At 34.8% G+C, this 26821-nt stretch overlaps 1 protein-coding gene across 1 annotated transcript in view; it reads left to right on the forward strand.

Moving 5' to 3' along the window:
• The first annotated feature begins 2514 nt into the window (after positions 1 to 2514).
• LOC145245718 (ras-related protein Rab-11B-like) overlaps positions 2515 to 26821 on the forward strand; it is a 138288-nt gene continuing 113981 nt past the window's right edge. Inside the window, exon 1 of the mRNA XM_080107257.1 lies at positions 2515 to 3098. Within this exon, the coding sequence (XP_079963383.1) occupies positions 3059 to 3098 (40 nt within the window). The 5' untranslated portion in view covers positions 2515 to 3058. The remainder of the gene's footprint in view (positions 3099 to 26821) is intronic.

The raw sequence follows: 26821 nt of genomic DNA on the forward strand, positions 1-26821 counted from the left end.
ATTTTGTAATTCATATGCAAAACTAGGAAAACTAATGACTATGATTGAAACATTTGATGGCTGTAAAAAGTGCCAAAAATAGAAAAAAAATCTGGCTAATGGATGATTCCCTTAATATGCGACCTTAAGGGCAAATGTCATGTAGCACACTGCATAATTCAGGTCATGACCTTTCCAACGAGCCTTCATTTGTTAAATCTGAATAAATCATCGGGAGATTTGGAACTTACAAAATTGCCAAAAAAGGTGGTATATCTATCTCTCTCTCTCTCTCTCTCTCTATATATATATATATATATATATATATATATATATGTATATATATATATATATATATATATATATATATATATCCTTATATATGGATATATCTATACTCGTAGCCAAATTGAATATTGAAATGCTCATATCTTTGGTTCTATGGGACAAAACTACATAAAAATTAAAAATTTGTAAGGGGTTTGAAGATTATAATACTATTCTAGGTTTAAAATTTTATAACAATTCATAAAAAAGAACCTATATTTTCAATCCAATAAAATATGCCCAAATTTGTCTACATTTGTATATATATAGTGGCCTGGCAAGCCAGCTTCAGTTTTGCTGTTTTGGGATGAATTTTGCTAAGCGTTTTTTTTTTTGCTTGGTTGTTTCCCCTGTGGCCACTAATTTATATATACTATGGACATAAAATGAGTGTATCTATATACTAATTTAATGGTCGTAGTATGATATCACCTTCTAACCTTCTTTTTAATAAATAGGAATTTATAATCTGGAAACCATGACATGCGTACGTATATTAAAAGTATTACGATAAAGATAGGCACCCAAACCGATCTTTTGTTTAACTCTGCTGTCGTGGAAAGGAAATTAATTAATTAGGCACACTAAAAATAACACACACACACACGAGAGAGAGAGAGAGAGAGAGAGAGAGAGAGAGAAAGAGAGAGAGAAAGAAAGAGAGAGAGAGAAAAAGAGAGAGAGAGAACTTAGAATTAAAAGGAAATAATTTTATCAATAATAACTAAGTTAATAAGTTTCCTTATTTATAAGAACTTGAGTTTCTTACTCTATTAAAAACTAACCGTTCAGCCCAGCTTTGCTCGGGCCCTATGTACTGTTTATAACTTGCTCTACATGTGAAAACACTTTATGTAAGATTTCAAATGTTTAGACCAAAATTTGTCCGAGTAATTTCACAGAGACTGCTGAGGTCAATTTTTTTAAGTTTGACCCCAATTTTGACCCCTTAACATTTATTATTTTGGTCTCAAATCAAAATACAAAGTTTTACCAATGTCCAAGTTACCTACATCTAAAATTTAAAGTTTTTAGACACAAAATTGGCGGAGGAATTTGCTAGAATCTGCAAAGGTCAACTCTTTCAACTTTGACATCTTGGCAGCCAAATCTTCGCCTCAAAACTGATTAAAACGCTTGCTGCATGTCTGAATACCCGTTATGTATAAATTTCAAATGTTTAGACCCAAAATTGGCTGAGGAGTTTGCTAGACACCGCAAAGGTCAAATCTTTTGAACTTTGACCCCTTGACAGCTCATATTTTCGACTTAAACAGGTTAAAAAGCGTGTCCTATCTCTGAATACCCTTTATGTAAAATTTCAAATTTTTAGACCAGAAATTGGCTGAGTAATTTGGTAGAGACCACAGAGATCAAATTTTTTAAACTTTGACCCCAATTTTGACCCCTTAACATTTATTTTTTTGGCTCAAATCAAATTAAAAAGTTTGCTCCATGTCCAAGTAACCTACATTTAAAATTTCAAGTGTTTAGACTCAAAATTAGCAGAGGATTTTGGTAGAGTTCTCAAAGGTCAAATCGTTGACAGCCTAATTTCTGGCCGAAAACCGATCAAAAAGATTTTCCCAAATCTCAATACTCCTTATGTCAAATTTTGAGTCTCTAGACCGAAAATTGACAGAGTTATTTGGTATGCAAATGTACACACACACACACACACACACACACACACACACACACACACATTTTCACTTCTATAGATATATAGATAATCCCTATAATTTAAACTGAATACATTTAAGCATCCGTAGACTGAATGATTCACGCCAAAAGCAATCCTCAGGTCACAAGGCATGAACTAAAGTCAGTTATGTGCAGGGGCATGACAAAGAGAAATAAATGAAAAAATAATGAGAGGGGGGGGGGATATTACTTCCAAATACAAAGAAAGCGCCCCTTATGAAGGAGATGGAATCCCCACATTAATCATATATTGTGTGTCTAACGTCGGAGGTAGCTAATTACTCTTTTTTTGGGGGGATGTGACATGATATCCTTTTAGTATGGAACATCCGTCCCCTAAAAAGGGGGCACTCGTGATTGAGCCCACTGTAGAGGCACCCATAATAAACCAATTTTCGAAAGAGGAGGCAATGCCTGGGTGCATAACTCTCAAAGACTAAACAGGACCATACCACACTGACATTTAGCAAGAAGGCCTTAGAGGTGGGGTGGAGGAGGACAGGTAAATATAGAAAGAAAAAGAAAGAAAAATTAGGAAGAGTATGAGTAAGTCTATCAAATAGATGTTCTCTATTATTAATGTCCCTCGTGGTCTTCCATATAATTTCTAGGTCACTGTTACACTGTTGAGTGGAATCTTACACAGGTAAACTACAGAGTTTTGTGGGTTCGTGTTTTCCCCCCACATTTTTTTTTAACCATGTCTGCGAGGCTCAAACTAGAAAAGACGACGTTATCATCTTGTTATCTATAGAAAATGGACCTATGGCTCCAATACCAATGAGTGAAAAAGCTGTAATAACTTGAAAAAAGAAAATAAACTTTGTCCTAGCAGACAGGCGAGGAGGCGCCCCAACAACTAGAAAGTAGACAATGTCGTACAAGTGAACTTGTTGCTATTCAACCTGTTTCTTTTTTTGCGCCAAGTAATTCGTGATAATAATAATAACCGTCGCCCACAGTTATTTTATTTTTGAATTTTAATCGTGTCGGTTTGGATCTATCTACCCTTGTGTCCGGAGATCGCCCGGCCGATCTCCCTGTAACCATGACAACACCAGAGGAACATTACGATTTCATTTGGAAGGGTTTGTACTTTTTTTTTTTCTTTCATAAATATATTTGTTCGACAACTTATTTTCCTTCATATGTAGTTTTTGTTGTTGTTTGTTTGTTTTTTAATCCATGAAACGGTGAACTTTTTGAATATATTCCTAATTTAAGAAAGAAATTAAATTAATAATGTGCTAATTCGCTCCTCAAACGTAAAATTTGATGGGAGGGGGAATAAACTACGCCTTGTATAATAGTAAAAATTTACCAAAGTCTATTCTCACGGACCAAGAACGATAACTCGACCTGATAAACAGCGCGCAAACTGATCTTAATCACCAAGGACCTGGGGGGGGGGGTAATAATAATAATAATGCCCTTCATTAAAACCAACGCTAACCCTAAGTCCTGGGCAACACTACGAAAAAAAAAAGTAAAATATACTATTATACTTCTGATACTGAAATTCTTTTAATTCGCCAGTCTTTGTTTTAGAAAAGTAATGTTTAAATATTTAAAACTGTGCGCACGCACCTTACCTAATTGAGTTAGGTACTCATCCAGAGAGTGTCCGATCCGTGCTGAAATAATAACCTTATTATTTAAAAAGCCATTCTTAACATGGGGAGGGGAGTGTGTGTTGTGCCTATTCTGTACTTTAACCTTACAATTGAATAATAAAAAAAAATATAATAAAACTTTTATTAAACGTGTAAATACGATTAAAAAAAATAGCGCGGATCACTCTCTGCATTTAGCACCTTGAGTTATTGCATTTTGTCCGTGAGAATAGACTTTTACGCCTTCACTTATTGGGGTTACATTGGACTATAGGAGTCGTTGGAATAACTTTCTCATTGTGATTCTTTTTCACCCAAATCTCTATAAATTATATTTAAAAAAATTATGAGAGGACAAACTATAATTTTGCTGGTTCACACAAATTGAAACCTTCAAAGTTTGAAGAAGTATATTCAAAAGATTATATAAATATACTAGCGGGGGGTCGGGAGCTTTGCCCAGGCGTAATATTTTAATTTGTCCAGATTTCGTATATATTATTATAGAGTCGTGATTTCAATTAAAAAAAAATATTTAGATGCCATCAGCTAGAATCGAAACTGAAATTATAGCAATATAGCAGGTGATTGCTACCACTGTACCAACATGACACGCATATAAACTGAAAAATAAACTAAGATGAATGTACAAAATGTTTAACAAAACAAGGTTTTCAATTTTGGGTATTATTATACAAACACCGTGACAGCGTTAGGGTTAGGGTTGGGGTTAGGGGTTAGGGTTAGGTTTAGGGTTAGGGGTTAGGGTTAGGGTTAATTCGCTGTCACGGTGTTTGTATAGTTTTACCCAATTTTGACCCCTTAAAAACAATTTTAACCGGCTAAAGACTCGTAAAAGAACGGCCCGTAAAAATCTAATCATTTGAGGCCACAAGCGCCACTGGCGCTCTGCAACTTTAAGTTTCTGAGGATATAGAGTTTGAAAATATGGAGACAGACAGACAGACATAACCGTTTTGTTAGTGCTTATTCAGAAGTACACATATTAAAAACAACCGAAAAATCGGGACGAGATTTTGTAGTCGATAAATGAAATTTTCAGATAAAAAACAATGGTTTCAACTGATTGTTTTTGTCAATTCTAATAAGTTACATTGATAGTTTCCAAATTATAAAGCCGGAATTACCTGATTATTACTGAATTATTAAAACAAACAACTTTAATCGTGAAAGCAGGTAAAAAAAAAAAAATCCGCCATCTTTGTTTAATTCGCACGGAAAATTACCTCCCTTTTGAACTCTCAAATTCTATTTTTTTGTTTTCTTTAATAAATAAGTAATTTCTTTATTTAATCATCTTAAAAATACGAGGAATACGTAGATACCATTGTTTTCATGTGAAATTCAGTTTTACGATTTCCGAAAATCTTTTTCCAATTCTGTAAAAGCGCCGACTCATCACGGAACGAACATGTCATATTCCAAAAACTACCTAAATTGATCAGGTAGTTTATTTTTTAATTTATGATTTTTAGCGCTTTCACTACTAAACTGTATTGAACATAAGGCTGATTTGGATTTCGGTGGCCGTGATTGTGCCCCCCCCCCTCATTTATTTCATCGGATTTTATCATGGCCGATGAAAACAATACGACTCGCCTAGTTGTACAATTTGATTTTCTTAGAAAAAAAAGTACTTCATAAAATTACGTCATTTTAAAAAAATATTTCATCTTCAAAGTAGGTTTGTCCTTCGGGCTAAGATCACAGTGTAGTATCTGTTCTGATGCTATACTTAAGTTAATTTGTCCTTAGTTGTATAGAAGACCATTCTATGCTGAGGAAATTTTTATTTTTGCCTACTTCTTGAGTGCCCCACTGCCCCTTTGGGGGAGCTGGTTTACCCCCACATTAAAAACGACCTTGTCACATTTTTTCTCGTTGAGAAGCAAATAAATATCAATACTTCATCTTCGTTCCGTGACTGGTACGTACATCTACATCATACAAACTTCTTTCTTCCTCTGTTTTTTCGCCCTTTTGCGCATCTGCCACTTGTGTAGTTTAACATCCCCATTTGTTCAATATTACAAAGGCATTTTACCCCTTCCCACGTATATTTTTTATTTTTCAGATTTCATAAACGATTGATCTTTTTCAAACTTTTCCAAATTAATAAGTAGTGTCGAGTATTTTGTTTAATTTTCTATTTGTGAGCGATTATCGAGATTCCAAATATGTGACTCTTGTTCTCACGTAACACTCTATCGACACTACTTGTTTTTCTTTTTTTACTGAAGAAACGCTGTAAAATAAGTTAAAATACTATGTAGACTTTGCCTTTGATAAAACACTTATACTTGTTTTCCCCACTTTTCTATAATAAAAAATCCCGACATATTTTAGCCTTTCCTTGTTAATACAGTTCAAAATGCGTTGAATTATTTTAATTTTACAAGTTTCTAACCTTATTTTTGTTAGTGGGGTGGGGAGCGAAAAAAAAAAAAAAGAGCGAACAATTTTAGCCATTACTACCATACTACTGTTTAATACTTTATTTAAAAAAAAAAAAAAAAAAAAAAAAGCAGTACAAAAATAATTTTTAAAAAACTGTAAGCTTGGTATTGTTTTTGTGCGTGAAACTAACCTTAAGAGATAATAAAATAATTGCCTTGTCACTATTTTTTGTACACGTTTTATACAAATTTTCCGAGTTAATTTGATCAAAATGAAACAACACCTACAAATTAAAACTTTTGTATGTGTACAGTAAATACAACCCCAAACTTTTTTGTTGTTTTACAAGATTACAGTTCTGGTTCATCCAAAAACATTTTTGCCCTGTTTGTTCTGAGTGCTTGTATAGAACGGGACCTATGGAGCGTGTGAAATCCGTTACAATAGTCGTAAAATGAAAGGAACGCTACAAAACTAAAAACAAAAACGCACTGACTGATTTATTTGCATTTTGTCATTTTATTATTTTATCATTAATTAGCAATATCGAAAAGTATCGACATATACCAGTTTCCAAACCTAGTTAATTACAAAAACAAATAAAACAATTGCAAATTAAACGAATCGGTTTCCATACTTTAAAAGCATACGTGTCGGTAGGTAATTAAATTCTACTGCTTTTGGTATACGATTTCTAGACTGTAAATTATTGTGTGCTTTAATAAAGCACTGCTTTATTGTTCGTGTTATTAGTATTAACTTAATACCTATTAATTATGGAAACAGAAATAAAACAGACAACAGATTACACCACTTTTAGGTAATTTTTATTACCCGTCACTTCTTGGGTATTTTTTACGGACTTTTTTTCTATGACAATTATAGACCAGATTGCCAGATAATTGCTTAAAAAAAAAAAAGTTATCAAATATATGCACGCATGCGCGTACAACAAAGGTCACCATTTATAACATAAAGAATTACATTGCTTAATATCCGGAAAACTACATATTTGCGGAAAATTTAAATGCGATATTTTATAAGTGGTAGCCATTGTTGTACGCGTAAGAACATATTTATATTTTTATTACATAAAACCTACGGAAAAGGGCGGAAAAGTATCTTTTCAGTATCATGAAAACTAGTTGCCGGCCCCAATTTTAAATGCGATATTCGTTTTCAGCACACCCGATCCCCCCCCCCTATAAAACAAGTTTATTAAGGTAGGGTTTGTGTTAGTCTACCCAAGCGATAATTACCCATTTTACGCTAAATAATGTTCATTTTACGTTGAACCCCCCCCCTCCAACAGCAAAAAAGGTGGAACTTTAAACATTATTTTCATTTTCAGCACCCCTAAAAACTTCTAATAGTGGTCATATTAAAAGATTTTTTTGAGGATGAAAAGATGCTGCACCTTTACTGAAATGACTCAAGAAATATGTCAGAATGCCGAGAAAGTTCCCTTCATATAACCCCTTTTTAGACTGGATTATTCACCGATAACGTAAGAGTCGCCATTTTTTTCTCGATGATGGCCATAAAGTGGGTGTTCAATTTAGTAGACCATTATAGGTGAAAATTGATTCCTGATGATATAAGTCATAAAAATATTTTTTTCCAAAATTTATTTTAATCTGAAAGTCAAGTTTGTAATCGATGAGATTAGCCGGAAAAAAGTGTAAATTGTGGAATTTAGAGGTTGGGGGGGGGGGCAATCTCGTAGATGTTCATATCTCAACCATCCTCAATGGACCTGAGGTGATCTTGTCAGCATTGGACAAAGCCCAACTCTTTGCCAAGAACTTTACACCTAATTCTATCCTATGCGATCAGGGCTGGTTACCCCTGTATTTCCTCCTATGTCTGAAAACACGCTACGTGCCATACAAATATCTGTGCATGATGTTGCCAAGCTAATCAAAAACCTTGATTCCAGTAAAGCAACTGCCCATGACAGCATTCCTATTATAGAGCTCAAAAAGCTTCAACCAGAACTAGCTTCCATACTTACAAAGCTGTTTAAGCGTTGTCTTAAAGATAATTGCTTGCCAACACCCTGGAAAACCTTATCAGTATGTCCTGTATTTAAAAATTCAGGTGATCAGTTATCTCCCTCTTAATACAGCCCAATCAGTCTCTTGTGCATCATGAGTAAATTGCTGGAATCTGTTAAATAAAGTAGTCAAACACCTCCGCAAAAATAACCTCTTCGGTGATATGCAATATGGTTTCCGTTCTGCTTGATCTACAGCAGATGTGCTAATGGTTATATCTCATAGGATTAACAAATCTCCCAATGGGGGCTTCCTTTCTAGGACAATTGCTCTTGACATATCAAGGGCCTTTGATAGGGTATGGTATAAAGGTCTACTCCACAAAATCTCCAGCTACAGTATAGCTGGAAATGTCTTTTCAATTATTAAATCATTTCTCTCTGATAGGTTCATAAGAGTAGTAGTTGATGGGCAGACATTAGAAGCTCACAGTATTAATGCTGAAGTCGCTCAGGAGTCCATCCTGGGCTCAACTCTCTTCCTGATCTACATCAATGATCTCCCAAATCACATCCTAAGATCATTTGTAGACATTTATGCTAATAATGCTGTAAACAACCAATTTCTCTCTGATTCTCACTCCTCTGATCTTGAGCACCTGGTGTAATGATAGAAGCTTGGTTAATTTTAATGCATCTATAACCAAGCTTCTATCTTTACATCATCAACATTCTGATCCCCATCTGGCATCAGTTGAAATGAATGAATCTTGTATAGGGGAGGCTTCATGTTTTGACAAGCTTCTTGGTTTGACCTTTATGCCTGATCTGATAGAAAATGTACATCAAATCTGTCGCCAAGGCTGCTTGGAAAATGGTTAGATCCTTCTACCACTCCAGTAGATATCTCACTGCTGATACAATTCTCTACCTGTATAAGAGCCAAGTACGTCCACGGATAGAGTACTGTTGATACATCTGGGCAGGAGCTGCTAGAAGCAGCTTATCCTGTCTTTCCAGAGTGCAAAATAGACTTTGTAGCCTAGTGGGGGATGCCCTTTTCTTTTTCCTGCAACTCCTTTCCCACAGAAGAGACGTTGTGAGACTGTCTCTGCTTTATCGTTACTTTCATGACAAGTGCTCATCTGATGAGCTCCAATCTATGGTCTTCCATTGCCTGACTTTCACAAAAAACATCTAGTTGAATCTACTATCAATAATTTCTCCACTTTTTATCTGTGCCTATACCTAAATGTAGATTTCATGAACAAAACTTCTTTCTCAGAACTGCACACCTGTGAAACTCTTTCATTTGCCTGCTTTTCAGCTGACTACAATATGGTTGTCTTTAAGTCCAACATGAAGTTCTCAATGAGCCGTCCCCTTAAGTAATCCAATTTACCAAATTTTCACTAGTAACGATATTTTCTCATTGACTGCTGTACACCCATTAACCCATATCCTCGAGTGGCCCCCAGGCCCTGATAAGTGGTGACTCCTTTGTAAAAAAAAAAAAAAAAAAAAAAATATACAGAAAAATATTTTTAATTTACGTACTTGTATGTCATGAAGTTTGTGTTTTCATTTTGTGAGTTGTTGCTTTTTATTGTCCGCTATGGGACATGATCTATACAACCTACTTGTTTGTTTATGTTTTTGTTATTTTTTTAATGAAATAAACAATTAAATCAATATTTATTTGTTGTGAACGTTTGTTTGGGTTTTCTGCACACAAATTTCCGCCCGAGTTATTTAATGACATATGGTGCACACATTTCGTTTATCTTTTCACTAAAAGAAGTCAATACTCTACACAGTTTTTGTTAAAATTAAGAAAAAAGAAATCAGTTTTTCAACCATAAAAAGGTATCTTTAAAGAAGTTTAAAAGTTTAACTTTAATCTTTATTTTAACACAATTTCATTTTTTTTCTGCATATCAATTTAGGAACAAAAAAAGAAAAAGAAATAGTGTTAAAATGTATTTCCCCCCCCCTTTACGTTATTAACGGCCTCCACTCTGGCTCGAGAAACAATGGATAACCCCGGTAAGAGTACCCGCGTGTGTAATTGTTAAGAAATAGTTGTGCAATCTTCAACCTCATCTCACTTCTTTTGAGTCCACACTGGTTTAATTCCAGTGGCAAGAAGTTCAGGACGACCGGAAACAATGCTGAGATAAACAGAGCGCATGCACAGCACTTAGTATTCACAAATGGTTGCCACTTGCAATAATTTCGTAGACCAAGTAGCAGCCTTTCGATCAAAAACAAAGATCGAGTGAAATGGAACGAACCAATGGGACTTTGGTGAATGTTTAGTTTGTATCTTTCTGAATTTATGTGGAGAGAGCGAGTGGCAAAAATGAATTCGGCAAAATCCTTTGCTGCATCGCATCACGTGCACTTATTCTACATGAATCTTTTTCATTTTAAATTAAATAAACATAAATGCGGGAGTACCTCAGGGGCTATTCTTGGACCTCTATTATTCCTGATATTCATAAACGACCTCCCTGATAAAATTGTTTCGGAGATGGGTATATTTGCCGATGACACCACTCTCTATAACAGATATGAGGGGAAAACAAATGAACACATATCCAAGGAAATGGCAGAAACACTAGAAGATGACCTCCAATCCGTAGTGGAATGGGGACAAAAATGGTTGGTCACATTCAATGCTGCTAAGACTAAGCTTGTTTCCTTCAATAACTACAAGAAACCTTCTCTACCACCAATAGCAATGGCCAAGAACACATTACCTGAAAGTACTTCTTTTAAACTCCTAGGCCTAACGTTTACAGGGAATATGAACTGGAATAGATACATTGAGAGCATTGCCAAGGCTGCTGCAAGGAAGGTTGGCTCCCTCTACCGTGCTAGAAAACTACTTACGCCTGACAGTATTCTATACCTCTATAAGGCAACCATTCGCCCATGTATGGAGTACTGTTGTCACATCTGGGCTGGTGCATCTGCTTCTTGTCTCTCGCTCCTGGACAGGGTTCAAAAGAGAGTCGCCAACCTGATAGGTCCTGAACTGTCATCTAGGCTTCAGCCTCTGTCCCATCGACGAGATGTTGCATCCCTCTGCCTGTTCTACAAATACTTCAATGGTGAATGCTCTGATGAACTGCAAACACTTGTACCTCCCCGACGTAACTACCCCCGACAAACCCGACAAGCTACTAAGTCTCATCCCTTTACAGTAGAGATCCCTAGGTGCAAGAAAGCCTTTTACTCCAATAGTTTCTTCCCCAGAACTGCGGGTCTTTGGAACTCCCTTCTGGGATTCTGCTTTCCCAACTGCACTGATATACAGAAGTTCAAGTGTAATGTTAACAAACATCTTTCTACTCATCTCCCTTCATAATGACCCCGCTAATTAAGTCCCTGATAGTAGCCCCCTGCTTCAAAGTGGCACTGTGCCTTGTTTGGGGTGAAAATTGAATAAAAAAAGAAAAAAAAGAAAAAAAAAAAACTAAATTTTACTTAAAAATAGAATTTGTTTAAAAGTGGCTTAAATTATTTGACATTCTGAAGTATAGAAAAAAATTCTAAATAAAAATTGCTTAACAGTTGTTTAAATTATTTATTTGCGGACTGTTATCCTCATCTTCATAATTGTTGTTTCACTACGTTTCAGCCGACTATTTCTCTAGCCTTCTTCAGGTGGTTGTTAATCGCGACAAGATAGGAATGATGGTCTCTTAATTGTATCCTGAGTAATTACTGCCTTCCATAGTTGTTGTTATCTCACCATGTTTTGGCCAACTAATCCTCTGGCCTTCTTTGGGTAGGAATCTTCAGACAATACTCACCTGGAACCGTAGAGATTCAACACCTCTATCCACTATGTCACGGGCGCCAAAGAGCAATCAAGGTTGGATTTTTTGGTTTTATAAATCCAAGTTTTCATTCTTATCTGATGTTCCATCGTTGGGTTCATACTGAATGGTATCATATATTTTATTGGAATCCTTTGAGATGAGTAATTTGTATATTCATTTATTTAAAAACGTGGTTGGACAACAACTATGGAAGGCAGTAATTAGGATACAGTTAAGACTCAGAAGAAGGCCAGATAAATAGTTAGCTGAAATGTAAAACAGTAACTACGAAGATGAGGATAACAGTCTGCAAATAAATAAATGTACAAATTACTCATCTAAAAGGATTTCAATAAAAAATAATATATAATTGTTTAAGTTCTTTTTTTTTCTCGCATTTGTTCTACATAAGTAAAAAGTTTGTTCCATTTCACTCGATCTTGGTTTTTGATCATAAGGTCAAGGCTGCTATTTGGTCTACAAAATTGCAAGTGGCAGCCATGTTGATGTTTTACTCATTCAATGTTTACACATTTTAATCGTGCATTTCTTGAGTTTCGATGAGTAAAATAAATAAAATTTTTACTTAAAATGACTCCTTATGTAATGTTTCAGATGAGAAACATTTTGAATGCCTTATTTTCCTCATATCAACCGCAAACCCTATTTAGCGACATTATCAAATGTTGTTCTTTCCTTGAGAGACAATGGATACCTCCATAAGAGTGCCTGCGTGTGTAATTGTGAAGAAAGAGTTGCACAATCTCCAACCTCACCTCTCCTGAATCAACACTGCTTAATTCCAGTGGCAAAGAGAAGTAGAGAACAACTGGAAACAATTCCGAGATAAGCAGAGAGCACACATAGCACCTAGTATTTCCAAATGGTCACCCATTTTAGCACTGACCAGGCTCAACGTTACTTAATCCTAGTGATCCAACGGGAACCGGTGTGTCAACGTGATTATGTTGTATATTATTTTTATTACTATGTACACTGTAATTGTATTCACTATTAGAAAATGTAATGCTTATTTAGATGGGTGATCTTTTAAAACTAACGCATTTTAGGTTAAAAAAAAAACATTACATAAACACAATTTACACAAGCACTGAAATTTTTAAAATGGTAATTCTTGGAGTTATCTCTTTTGTTGATTTATTTCTATAGCGTCCATGTTTTTTGTCTCAGTTGTCTTGTTTTATCCGCATAGACGATTAAACTTGCTATAACTTACTGTTTTTAATGTTTAATGATATTATTACTTTTTTTTTTTACGAACACATGGTCTTAAGTAGAAATACATTGTTAATAATGCCGAAACATATTTCACGTTAAATTTGGCAGCACTTTTTATGCTCTCCAGGGTTTTCCAGCAATCATAATCAAGAATTTGTCTTACATGACTGAAATTAACAAATCACGGGCAATTATTTGAAAAGTCTGGCCTGAAAACCATTGTCGTTTTAATGTCTGCTCTGAATATTTAAATCTTTTTATGATTTAAATATTTGCCAATTTTATAATATTCTTTTTAGTATTTGTTTTACTACTATATTTTATCCTTGTGTCCTAAGTCATTGAAGAAGAAATCCTTTTAAACGTGTGCAATTTTTTTTTTTCCAATTCAGAGTACCCCTTTTTGGAAAGATGTATTTTCCCCATTAAAAACTGACCCTATGTTTAATTCTATTCTCGATTTAAATATTTGCCAATTTTACATTTTTGCTTTTTTCAGTATATATATATATATATATATATATATTACTTTGCAAAATAGAATTATCATTAAAGTGTACATGTTAGACCGCATAACATGTTTTGTAGGTATCATTACCAAAAATACGTTTTTTGTGTAACAAATATAAAAAAAAAAAAATGGGGGGAAAAAAATAAATCAAACTTTCATAAATAGAAGCAAAGACAGCATAAACAAAAGGAGAGCAAAATGAAAATAGAGTAAATGAAAACTACACCCGAAAAGTATATCAATTTAGTCCAAGTTTTATTAAAAATCCCCTCTAACTACTTTAACATAAGGACTTGGATAGATATATGCATGGGCTTGGAGTCTATGTTCGACCCCCTCCCCCTCCCCTTAACTAGAGAGCAATGTGTGGAATCGGATAACCAGGCATTTATGTTTTCGACTAGCCTTTCATTACTGCATTAGTTACTTATATTTTCTCTGTTTTCCCTCAAATTAGGACTGTACCCTAATCAATCATGTTTTTGATGATAGAGATGCAGCAGTCTTCTTGGATAGTAACGCCAAAATACATGTGTTTGGTGATTTTAATGTCCACCATAAAAAATGGCTTGGTTTTTCAAGTTGCACAGATACAGCTGGGCACTATATTTATAGCTTCTCTATAGCCATTCCCTCACTCAGACAGTCATGTTCCCAACCCGCCTCCCAGGTCGTGAACACCAGCAGGCTTCATTTCTAGACCTATTCCTTTTCACAGTACCTGAGGATTGTGTGACTAATGCTCACAGTCCACTTGGAAACACAGATCATCTAGTGGTACCAGTAGACATCACACTTAAATCCCAACCCCAAAGTAAGGTGCCATTTCCCAAAATGACAAGTTACTACAAAAGGGCTGACTGGGAAGCCATCAGAGAACACATGAGATGCCCTATGGACCAATATATTCTCTCTTCCTGCTGAACAGTGTATCAATGAGACAACTGAATGGTGCAAAGCAGGCATTGAAGCACATGTCCCCGTATGGAAGTATTCTACCAAGCTCCAGTCACCCTCGTGGTTCACTACAGATTGTGCAGCTGCCATTGCACAAAGACAGCATGCACTCGTATGTCATAAGTCAAATACAAATAGGCAAAAATTTATAGATGCTAGAAATGATTGTAAGAGAGAAATAGCCACAGCTAAAAGAAGGCATGCTGAAACCAAGGAACACATAGAATCGCAGAAAATAGGAACTCTTGATTTCTGGAAAAGTTATAATAGTGTAGTGAATAAAGGGTGATCAGTAATTTCCCCATTATCCAACAATCAGAAGGTTGCATGCACGGTAACCAAGAAGGCGGAACTGCTTGCCCAACGATTTGCTTCCAACTCCACCTTAGAGCCAACAAACAACTTTCTAAATTTTCACTGTGCGGATGGAAGCCACAATTAATGATCTGAAAATCACCCCTTATGTTGATGATATCATAAAAAACTTAGACACCTCCAAAGTGTGTAGGCCTGATCTCATCCCTGTTATACTAATTAAGAAATGTTCAACTGAGTTAAACCCTGTACTTCTTTCTGAATCATGTTTCCCTAACAGCTGGAAGATGTCCTCTGTGGTACGAAGGTACAAGAATTCTGATGAAAGGACTAAGCTGCTCTCCTTTAACAATTACAAGAAGCTTCCCCAACCACCGATATCCATGACAAATAACACCCTACCTGAGAATTCCTTCAAACTCCTCGGCTTAACATTCACAGGCAATATGAATTGGAACAAATACAATGAGGACATTGCGACGGCTGCTGGGCTCTCTCTATCATGCTAGAAAACTACTCCCACCTGAGAGTATCTTGTACCTCTACAAAGTCACCATTCATCTATGTGTGGAGTGTTGTTGCCACTTCTTGGCTGGTGCATCTACCACTAGTCTCTCCCTTGGATAGGGTCCAAAAAAGGGTCTCCAATCTAATAGGTCCCAATTTGTCAACTAGACTCCAACTCCTGTCCCAATACTGCAATGTTGCATTCCTGTTCCTGTTTTACAAGTATTTTAATGGAATCTGCTCTGATGAACTCCTTGCACTTGTGCCCCCTCGATGTACTTATCTCCGACAAACCTGCTTAGTAGCAAAATCACATCCCTTCATTATTGAGGTCCCTAAATGCCAGAAAGCTTTTTACTCTAATAGGTTTTTCTTTCGAACAACTAGACTTTGGAATTCCCTTCCTGCTACCTGCTTTCCTGACTGTACGGATATGCAGAAGTTTAAATGTAACGTAAACCAACATCTTATTAATCTTTCTTAGACATGGACCCAATTAGTAGTCCCTTACGTCCAAGTGGTGATATGCTTTGTTTGGGGTGAAGGTTAGTAAAAAAAAAAAAAAGCCGAAAAATTAACCTTGAAGTAACAATTACAAAAAAATAATATAAATATGTGTAAAAAAGGGTCTAATTGAGAAACTATTCTAGAATTAACTATCGATTGTAATGATAAAGTTAAATTTATGCAACCGATAGTAACAAATTATAAGAAAAAATGGGAAATTATTCGTTTTCCTTTTTAAAATAAAAATACAATCTTACTTGACATAAAAACCTAAAAAGTAAGAAACATACAAAACACGAAGGGTCTTTAAAATGTACTCTTTTTCATTCAGTGCTTTTCTTTGAGAGACGCTCTCAAAATCTTCTGGAACCTTCTGTTGCTTCTTTTTCTTTTAAAATAGAAATGTCCTTCTACAAAGTTAAATTTACTTCCAAGACAGTCTCTTCCTTTAAGGTTCTTGAACAAAGAGAGAATTTCTTTTCCTAGAGATCACATGTACCAATAATCTGCTCATCGTTTTCTTCTTGTCAGACAGGCCGGCGAATTTAAATTGTCTCCTACAGAAAAAGTCTTAAAAACCACAATCGGTTTCTTCCATCGGTCTACTTGAGACTAATAATTTCCCAGTTGGTGAGGCCTTGTTGCTTTGTAATTAACTGAGAATTAAATTATGTTGATTGTTTGGTAACAATCAACAGAGTTCCAAACAAACATCTTCCTCTAAAGAAGAAAAACATGGAACTTTCTATTTAACGCCAAAACCTTTATTTAGATGGGGACTGAAGTCAGCATCCTCCTCTAAGGCCAGCTATACTCGATCTGAAAAAAAAAACGTGCAAAAAGCCCCTTTCATTATCTCCTCATTCCTGTCAGAGCAAGGAAGGTGACAGCGGGGATAGTGATGATGATGATGATGATGATAAGACAAAAGATCCCAGCCCCACTGCCAGCCACACCAGGTCAAAAAGTGTAAGCTTCCCACTCTACAAAGGCAAAAAGGGCTGAACCCCCACCTTCATCCCAGCACTGCTTGATGGCTGAGAAGGTTAAAAATAAAATTCCCAAATGCAGCAATCTTAATTTTTGACCCAATTCAGAATGCTACTTCATTAATTCCCTGCTTAAAAAATAATAAAAGAACAAACAAAAAAACGCTGAGTGGGACTGAAGCATTAGTCCAACAGCACCAAAGTAACTGCCATACTCAGGTGTGGTTCTGTTCAGAATAGAAGGTCCACTCTCCTAGACTTTGTATTGTCTTTGAGAAAGGGTTAGTTTAGTGTTGATCACCTGAGGCACACCTACTGGGAAATACTGACCAGACTGTTTTTTTTTTTTTTTTTTTTTTTTTTTTTTTGTAGGCCAGAGTGCGCTCATCCTAGTGCACTGGCTTTTCAACTTAACCCCTGATCTTTTGCTTAACCCGGAGAGATTAATAAAATAAGTCTATGGTGAGTTGCTAGAATTTCTGGATCTAAAACCTGAAATTAGCCACAAACTCCCTGTAACATTACGTGGCGTTACACTTTACTTTAGCAATACATAAAAATAAAACTGGAAAGAAATAAATAATAATCCGGGTCGGCATTTTTTTCTTTTTTTAACAAAAGCATTTACTATCGTTGCTCTCCTGTCGCGACATCACTAAAATGTCTCTTGCTGCCACATGTCCATTTCACCTGAAATGCATTTCTCTTTCTTCTCCGATCTCACGTTGGCATTACCCAGCTATTTCTAGCCTCGTTTTACAGGTCCATCTCCTTCAGCAAACACTTTTTTTTTCTCCCCAACCACATGGTGTCTTTATTTTTTTTATTTAGGCGCAGCACAAGTACATTTGCCAGTTTGCATACATATTCAAATGCTGCTCTTGCTGCGTACAATTCATCCATCCTTTGGTTGCTGCTGCTGCTATTTTCATATATGCTCATTTGTGCTCTGCTAAATCCCTCCAAAATATATTTGTTACATGTATTTGGAAAAATAAGTGACAATAACAAATGCATAATCAATCTTAAAATCAGTATCCACTTTTAAAATTTATGCAGATATGTAGAAAAGTAAATTTTCTTGCATTTGGTAGAAGTTATTTGTTGTATACTCCCTCATTTGCATTATTAACTATAATGCATTTTAGCTTCCAAACATAACAACTTATGAAAAAGGATTTAATAAATATTTTTTTTTGTTTCTTAAAAAAGTTTTTTTTCCAGAACAACTGTTAAAGCAAGCATTGTTCTCAACAACAGACATTTTTTTCGCGCATTTTATGTTCATCGTGTGATTTTGAAATGCATAATCTTATCCTTATTTTCTCTTTTGAGAGAACTCTTCATGGATCAAAATTTTTCAATGTTTTAACATTTCAAGTTCTAAAATGGTACTTTTCTAGAATAGTGGCTCCTCTGAGAAATATTGGTTATCTTTGATTTAGGAATGCAATTGAACCATAATCCTCAACTTTGATGAAAATTTTAATTCTGGTGAGAAATTACTTCCAAAGTGACCTTTTCAAGTATAAAAGTTTCAAAATCACATTCATTTCATATTTTCTCTTCAGGTAAAATACTAGGCTTGTATCACTTGCCTCATGCCTGATCTTGTCACTCTATGGGTTAAACTGAATATGGTCTCTATGATCAATGCTTGTTTATCTTTCTGGTCAGGATCCTTACCTGGACCAATGTGACTCTCTGTCTCTCTCTCCAGATTTCCCTGTCTTCCATCAGCTGCCTCAGATCTTCAGGATCACAGTTGGCATCATATGCAATTTGCTGGATGTACATGGATCTGGGTCGTCCTATGCTTGAGTACCCGTGACGTGAAATCCACAACAATACATTTTCCATCAGCTCTTGCTTGCAATTCTGGCAATGACCATCAAATCATAGATGTCGCTCCCTGATGTTAGATATGGCAGGTAAGTTGCCATAAAGTTGCTGCTTTGTGGGATGATCTTGCCAAGATATATTTAACACTGTTCTTAGCATACAGGTGTTCATGTTGTCTAGCTTTCTTTCCAATCTTTTGGTGAGTAAGCTAGATGGTATGTACACCTGTATGCCTTGAACAGTGTTAAATATATCTTGGCAAGATCATCCCATGAAGCAGCAACTTTATGGCAACCTACCTGCCATATCTATTTGTCTAGTTGTACCTTAAAAGTGTTGACATCTTTGGCATTAACAACACATTTTGGAAGTTCATTCCAGTTATTGAGAACCCATAGTATAAATTAGTCCTTAAAAGACATCCAATGGTGAGGTCCCATTTAAGGGCTGTATGGAATGTGGAGTTGTCCCCTAGTTACCATTTCTCCCAGGTCCACTTTGGCCCAGAGTGGTAATACCTGTTAGGGCATCTGGTGCTACTAGATGAGGCTGTCTGAAGATACTGGCTTCCTAAACAAAACTGCACCAAACATTACGGGCGACTTGGGACCGTCTGTGAATTTAATATTCCCTTGATATTTCCTCATTTGGAAGAGCCGGTTCAACCTGCCAATGATGAATACCATGCTACTACTACTACTACTACTACTACTACTAATACTACAAGAAGATAGTATAAATAACTTTCTAATGTTTAATTTTTCATACTTCTTGAAGAGCTTGAGGCTGTGTCTCCATATTTTGTTGGGTGTGCTGAGACGTAGTGATCTTTATTGATTTCCTATCACGATTTTGTAGATATGAATTATGTAGTCTAGATCAGAGTTTCCCAAGTTGGCTCCATGGAACCACAAGGCTGCGGAAGTTCTTTCTTAAAGAGGACCAAATGCTTTATATGGAAAAATTAAATGGATGCTGACATTTAATTATTGATCTTTTTTACTGGAAAAAGATATGATACATAACTACAGGTGTAAATACTTTTAGGATGGTTCATGAAAAAGAAAATAAAAATAAATTAACAAAAAATGCAACAGTTTTCAATTGATCTAAAACAAAAAAAATGGTTGTAAATATTATTAGTTGGTGTTAAAATTTGAAATTAATGTTTTTCATATTTATTTTAGAAATTATCTTGTTAATGTTCTGCGAAAAAACTTTGCCCTGCTAAAGGGGTTCCGTGGTGTCTTGAAGTTTAGGAAACCCTGGTCTAGATCACATCGATAATACAGGACAGCATCATAGATTTTAATCACTTCTAACAGGGCAAATCTCATAGTGTCAAACATAACTTTGTTAAACTTTTTAATTGAAAGCCATGTTTAATTTTAGAAGAGTTTTCAGTAGGTAGCTAATCTGTATAAGTCTTGAGATTAAAAAGTTTGCAGACAAAGAGCAAGATTTCTTCTTGTGTTGACACGAAAACTTATGCGTGGGAATTCTAAAATATTCAATATATTTTATTGATTCCAGTTTCTGATTGATTTCTAGAAGAGCATGGCTCCATTTAATTGGTCAGTTCTTATCGCCCGTGTCTATAAATGTTCCAATTTTCTTTAATCATACTCTTTTATTATATCAAAAATATTGCAACATAAACTTTCTCAACCATATAAATGTCTCCTAGCAGATTATTGGATTCTAGAAACATTTCTGTATTCCAATATCGACCTAACCATTGTAGTGAGTTTATCACGGTCATCATCATAGTGTTTTGCTCTATCTCAAGTGTCTGAGGCATCCTTAATTTTTGCATCAAAAAACATTTTGCTCATGAGATAATCTGTGAGGATGTATGCAATGGTTTGCATGTCGGCACCACAAATACACAGAGCATCCTGTACATAGCCCCACTTGTGCAGGTTGTCCCGCATGTTGGCAACCTTCCGTTGGGTCAAGTTGAGCATACCCACTCTTTCCGAGGGAATTCAGAGCCTGCCAGGAGATTTTCTTTTGGTGCTGGAAGAGCTTTGTTGTTGTCATTTTTGACAGACTCATTCCACCAATGCAGGTGGAAGGATGCTGGTGTTGTTTTTCTGAGGCTTGTGATGGTGATAAAGCTCTTGTGAAATTTGTCACAGTAAACATTATGTAGAACATGTTTGTTTGCATTTTTTTGTTGTTGGTCACAACTAGATTTAGTTACCTACAAGGAGTGTAAGCAATAGTGTTATGACTGACATAAGTTCATGTGGCCAGTTGAGTGTTCAGACACTGCAGGTGGCTGTGTTTAGGTTTATTATGCCAATAATAATCATTTAATTCATTTGTTTTGAATAAATCGGATGATTTTTATTGGCATTCGTTTTACCAATATTTTTATAATTAGAATTATTTCTAAAACGACATCGGGTACTTAGAAAAGGGGCCACATGAAGTGTGCCAACATCTCTAAGTGAAAGTGCTTGTGGAATGAACTGGATTCGAACAGCACAATTAGGTTGTCAGTCTGTGTTGTTAATCACTTAGCCACTGTCATCTTCCTGCTATTGTTATTCTATTGATGTCAGTTGAACTATGTGTGTGTGTGACCCCATCACAGGAAAAATCTATGGAGGCCTCTTTGTCCTCGGTTAATGTCAACTTGTCTTGATCTCCTACAACTTTCTCGATTTTGTCCAAGACATCGCCTGCCTTCAACTGTGTCATGCTAGCCACTATCCTCAACTGTTGCAAACCCATAACTATTCGCAAACTATCCCCAACCATCATCAACTGTCACAAAACCTACCACCACACCTAAAATTACCGTAAGCTAACCCCAACTATATCTATGTCTAGTCTTTTTTGTGCCACACCTAGATTAACAATCCTTTATGTATGAGAGTCGTTCCAAAAGTAAAGCCTCCTATTTTTTACCTCAAAAAGTCTACGAAGATGAGGGTGCTATCATTAAATTGAGCAAGGTTTTGTGCTCCAAAATTTATTTTTCTACATAGTCACTAGCATTCTCAGTGCACTTTTGCCAGACTTTATTTAATTCCTTTCAACTAAAGGGCAAATTCAGTCATAATTTCTGGCCACAAAAACTCAACTGTGTATGCCATATAAAATCAATAAATTTACATAAATTGTTTATTTAAAAAAAGCTTTGTTTTCCTTTAACAACCCTTTTCTACAAATTATTTAAGAGACAGTCTTGTAGTTCCCATTCAGATTCGTTTGTATATATATTCACAAAGGGAGAATATAAAACCTGGGAGGAAGCACTACCTAGGGCTGAATAGGATCATGTCTGATGCCACAATGGATCACCCTCCATCAGATTGATTAATTCTCCAACTAATCAACTACCATAACGTCACTTGCATGGCAATGGATAAAGCTGAACTGCTTGCTCAGCGGTTTACTTTAAACTCCAACTTGGACTATACAAACCATTCCCTCCCTAATTTCGTGCTACAGACAGAAACTACATTAGATGATCTCATCATCATCCATTTCTCATGTCCTAGATATCATAAAAAAATATGACCCCCCCCCCATCTCTTCCAAAGCATGTGGATCAAATTTTATCCTTGCTATAGTAATTAAGAAATGATCCACTGAGATGATTCCTTCAAACTATAGCAAATGTCGGACATTTACAGGCCACATGAATTGGAATAAATACATAGAAAATACTGCCAAGTAAGCTGCAAAGAAGGTAAGCTCCTTGTATGGTGTTAGAAAACTTCTCACTCCTGCCAGTATCCTAAATTTTCTGAAACTACTGTTCACTCATGCATGAAGTATTGTTTGTCACATCTATGTTGATGCACCAACCATTAGTCTCTCCTTCTGGAACAGTGTTTAAAAGAGCCTCTAACTAAATAAGTTTCGCACTGTCTACAAAGATTCAGCCCCTCTCCCATCGCTGCAATATTAGATCTCTGTCCTTGTTTTACAAGTACTTTCATAGAATGTGCTCAGACAAACTTAGTCCCTGGACAAATAGGGATTGGATCTAGTAATTCACTCCCAAGCATTTGTTCGCACTTTTCTCAATAACTACACAGTGGACTTTTTTTTGGAAATTTTGCACAAACATTAGTCATGGTGAAAGTAAATTTTTCATTCGTGGAAGGAGACCCTACATGCTTGATTGTTTTACAAGTACTTTCACAGAATGTGCTCAGACAAACTTGCTGCACTGTTAAACCCCCACCCATGCCAACCAACTTGAGAAGCAGCAAAACCTGACCACTGCACTATAGAGGTCATAAGATGTTGAAAAACTTTATATTTGAATTTTTTTTTTTTCTCTGAACTGCTTGCTTTTGGAATTTCCTTACTGCCCCTTTTCACCCGATTGTACCAGCATGCAAAAATGGGAATGTAATGTGAACAAACATCTTGTAGCACAACTCCCAACATGATGCTCACTATAAATGTGACCTTTAATTAAAGTTATTCCTTACCTCTTGGTGAAAATGGCACTCAAGATGAAAGCAGTAGTCTGATAAGTCCAAATAATACAAATAACCAATCCTCATCGTAAAAATTCAGAAATGAAAGCATTTAATATCATTTATGAGTGGTGGCTAAATAATGTAAATACTATTTTAGTGAAATTGTATTTTATGAATTTATATTTTAGAAATATTGCATTAATGGTAAAAACATGGAAAAATGAAATTAAAGGATAAAAAAAATAGTTTGGTTCGTAATGTGTACATCAATTTTACTTAGTTAAACATGACTTTTCCATTCAGGTTATTTGGGGTTTTTTTTTTTTTTTTTGTCAAATGGTTACTAATTTAAGAATTGAGAAAATGCTTCACTTCCAAAAGAAACTGTAATAAAAATGAAAAATTTGAAATAGCACATTCTCCCACCTTCATTTATATTAAAAACAGGAAAAAGTGAAATTAGCTCATCAAAAACGAAAATGCCACCACCCTAATTTTCCCGTTCCATTATTCAGAAACCATTCAGTTATCATTTTATGTTAAATTAATATCAGAAAGGGATCCTTCACCTTAAAATGTAAATTTTTTTTTTTTTTTTTTGTAATTCGTTTCTTGTGGGTATGTTTTTAGATTGTTTGCATGCAATTGACATAAGAAATCACCACCCCCCTCCAAAAAAAAAAACAGCATAAAAGATAATCTTACTAAAGGTTATAATATTTAATGTTTTTGATTGAAAATGCTAAAAGCATTGATTTTTTTTAAAAATTTTTTTCATTTTCTGTATTTGTTCAATGAAGGAGAAATCCTCTAGATCAAGGATTCTCAACCTTGCTTGGCCCATACACCCCTTTCACCATTTGTAAGAATGTAATCCCCCCCCCCCATTTCCTATCTTTTTTAAAATTGCACTGCTTTGCTATTGAAAGTGCTACGACATACGAAGCTTCAGTAACTTTTTTTTTTTTTTTTTTTAAATCTTTTGTTGAAAACAGCTTCATCTTTTTGAGAACATTCCTATGGTGTTCAAAAGAATTTTTGTTCTTGTCTTTGTGATAAGGATGAACATTTTGAAAATATTGCTTCATCTTTGCTGGTTTCATAGAATCATTTGTCAAAACTTTATTACAAATAACATACTGGGGCCTTTCTTCTCCATTTATGATGATGGATGTGAATCCATATTCAATTTATGAATGATCGTATTTTCTTATTTTGATACTCATGATGGCTTCCGAATTCTGTAAGTAAAAACAAAAAATTCATAAATGGGTTGAAAATTCACCCACTGAGAACTCCAAATTCACCACTGGGAGTGAAATTCACCCCCATTAAAACCTATGCTCTAGATTGAGACAGTTTTAATTTTGTTTCAATCCAGTCACTCATTTATGAAGCGGGAGTTATTACAGTAATATATAGGAAACATAACAGTAGACATAACAGTAAGGAAATTAATAGTTACCCCCCCCATACACACACACACGCACATACACAATTTTTTTAACCTAACTAAAGAAGACATTTCTCATGAAGTCCCTAGTGTGTATATATAAATAAAACGTATGATGGTAACCATTTGAAAAAATAGAAATCTAAATAATCCAAAAGATATGCTCGTAATAAGAAATCCTTCTAGACTGAGGCATTTTCCACAAGTAATAAAGTAAATGAAACTGAAACGACCGTCAGCTGAAGAAGCATCAATTTTTGTAATCAATGTTGTGTTAATAAATCATTTTTTTTTTTTTTGTTATGTAAAAAAAAAAAAAAATAGTAAAATGTTTTAAACGTTTTTTGTTTGTTTTTAGTTTAATGATAATTGATTAAAAGTTATTAAGAGATTATTTTGTAGAAAAACATTTTCTATTTTATGTATTAAAAAAGGAAATAGTTGAGTTTTTTATTAGACAAGAAAGATTCTGTTGTTAAAGGTAATAATTGATGTACTTTTGGAGTGAACATGGCCATCTATACGAAAAATTTAGAATATCACCATAAAGAATAGTATTAGTAGATAAATTACAAACTTGTGCGTACAATAGTTAAAGATCAATCTTACTTTCATTATAAATAGAAGTATGACAATCTGGGAATAGACAGTAAGAAAGAAAGATATGTTGATGCATAACCCATTTCACCTCGGTGGTCCACTTAATTGGGTTTCGTCCTGTAATACAGCTTCATTGTGACTGCTGTGTTTATTGTTTTTTAGTTTAAATATGTATATTCATATTATTATTATATGTATAATTTTTTAACTGGAGCGTGCAATGGTATTTTATTCTTTAAATGAAGTCTTATGGAACATTAGCTGGCCGCCCGGCATTGCCCGGTCATACAATACGCTTGCATATGATATTTTAATTTATGCAGATTGTATATGTATTATTATAGAATCAATCCTCCATCGATTATTATATATTACAAGGAATAATTTGCCCAGTGGACTAATTTGCAAAAAAAAAAAATAAATAAATAAAATAAAATTTTTTTTTTTTTTATACTTATCAGATGAATTTCTGTACAAACATATCTAAGAACACTGCCAGACATAAATTAGCTTTGTGTTAAATTTGCAAAAGATAGGCTCAGCCGTTTCGAAACTTATGAGGAAGAAACTCTCTCTCTCTCACACACACACAATATATATATATATTTTATATAATAATAGAGATATAGATTATTCGCTAGAATGAAATATGACAATGTTTACGTGTTTGTGTAAATGTTGGGAAAGATATCGATCAAATTTTATAAAGGTTTTATACAAAAAACATATGATATCTGGCAATGTCTTGTAATTAATAAAACTGAATCAGTAATCACATATCAAATGAAAACACAAGTCATACAAGATGTTTAAGAATTTAATTACACTGACCGTAGTAGTTATACAAAGACTCCATTTTGACTAAAATTTGTAGGTGTTTGTTAATTTAATCAAACATTCTGAGAAATGATTAAAAGTATTATTCATAGACAGGGAGCAATTCTGAAAATCAAACATTCCGATATTCACTTATTCTTGAACTACATTCAGGATTCGTTTTTTGAATATAAGTAAAAGTGAGAGAGCATTTATAATTTATGTTAATGTAATATGATATGTTGAAATCAGTATGATTGAAAAAATGAAATAATAAATAGTGATCTAAAAATAATTATACCTGTTAACATTTTATTTCAGTATTTAATTTGTGTATTTCTGTTTTATTAAATGCTAGCTTTTTTCTAGTCCAATACCGGCTTCCATCTTATCTCGAAATTACTTATAACGGCACCAACTTACTTTCGGAAGAACCCCCCCCCACCATCAGCCTTTTCTTTTATGTCGTAAGCTTCTTAAAACGTTACTAGCTTAAGTTCAGAATAAAATCACGACTTTCTTTTAACGGCTAATTTCAAAAAAAAATGTTTTGAACGCTACTAACTGAATTTCTTTCAATGCAGTTTGCAATTTGGAGACGGAATTGTTTTTGTTGAGATAAGTGATTTCAATCATGCTTTTTATTTTAGATTTAAAATATTAACAACTCCATTTTATTTCAGTATTTAATTTGTGTATTTCTGTTTTATTAAATGCTAGCTTTTTTCTAGTCCAATACCGGCTTCCATCTTATCTCGAAATTACTT

Source organism: Euprymna scolopes, chromosome 23 (genome assembly GCF_053919585.1).
Source record: "Euprymna scolopes isolate OS-2025 chromosome 23, ASM5391958v1, whole genome shotgun sequence".
Classification (NCBI taxonomy): domain Eukaryota; kingdom Metazoa; phylum Mollusca; class Cephalopoda; order Sepiida; family Sepiolidae; genus Euprymna; species Euprymna scolopes.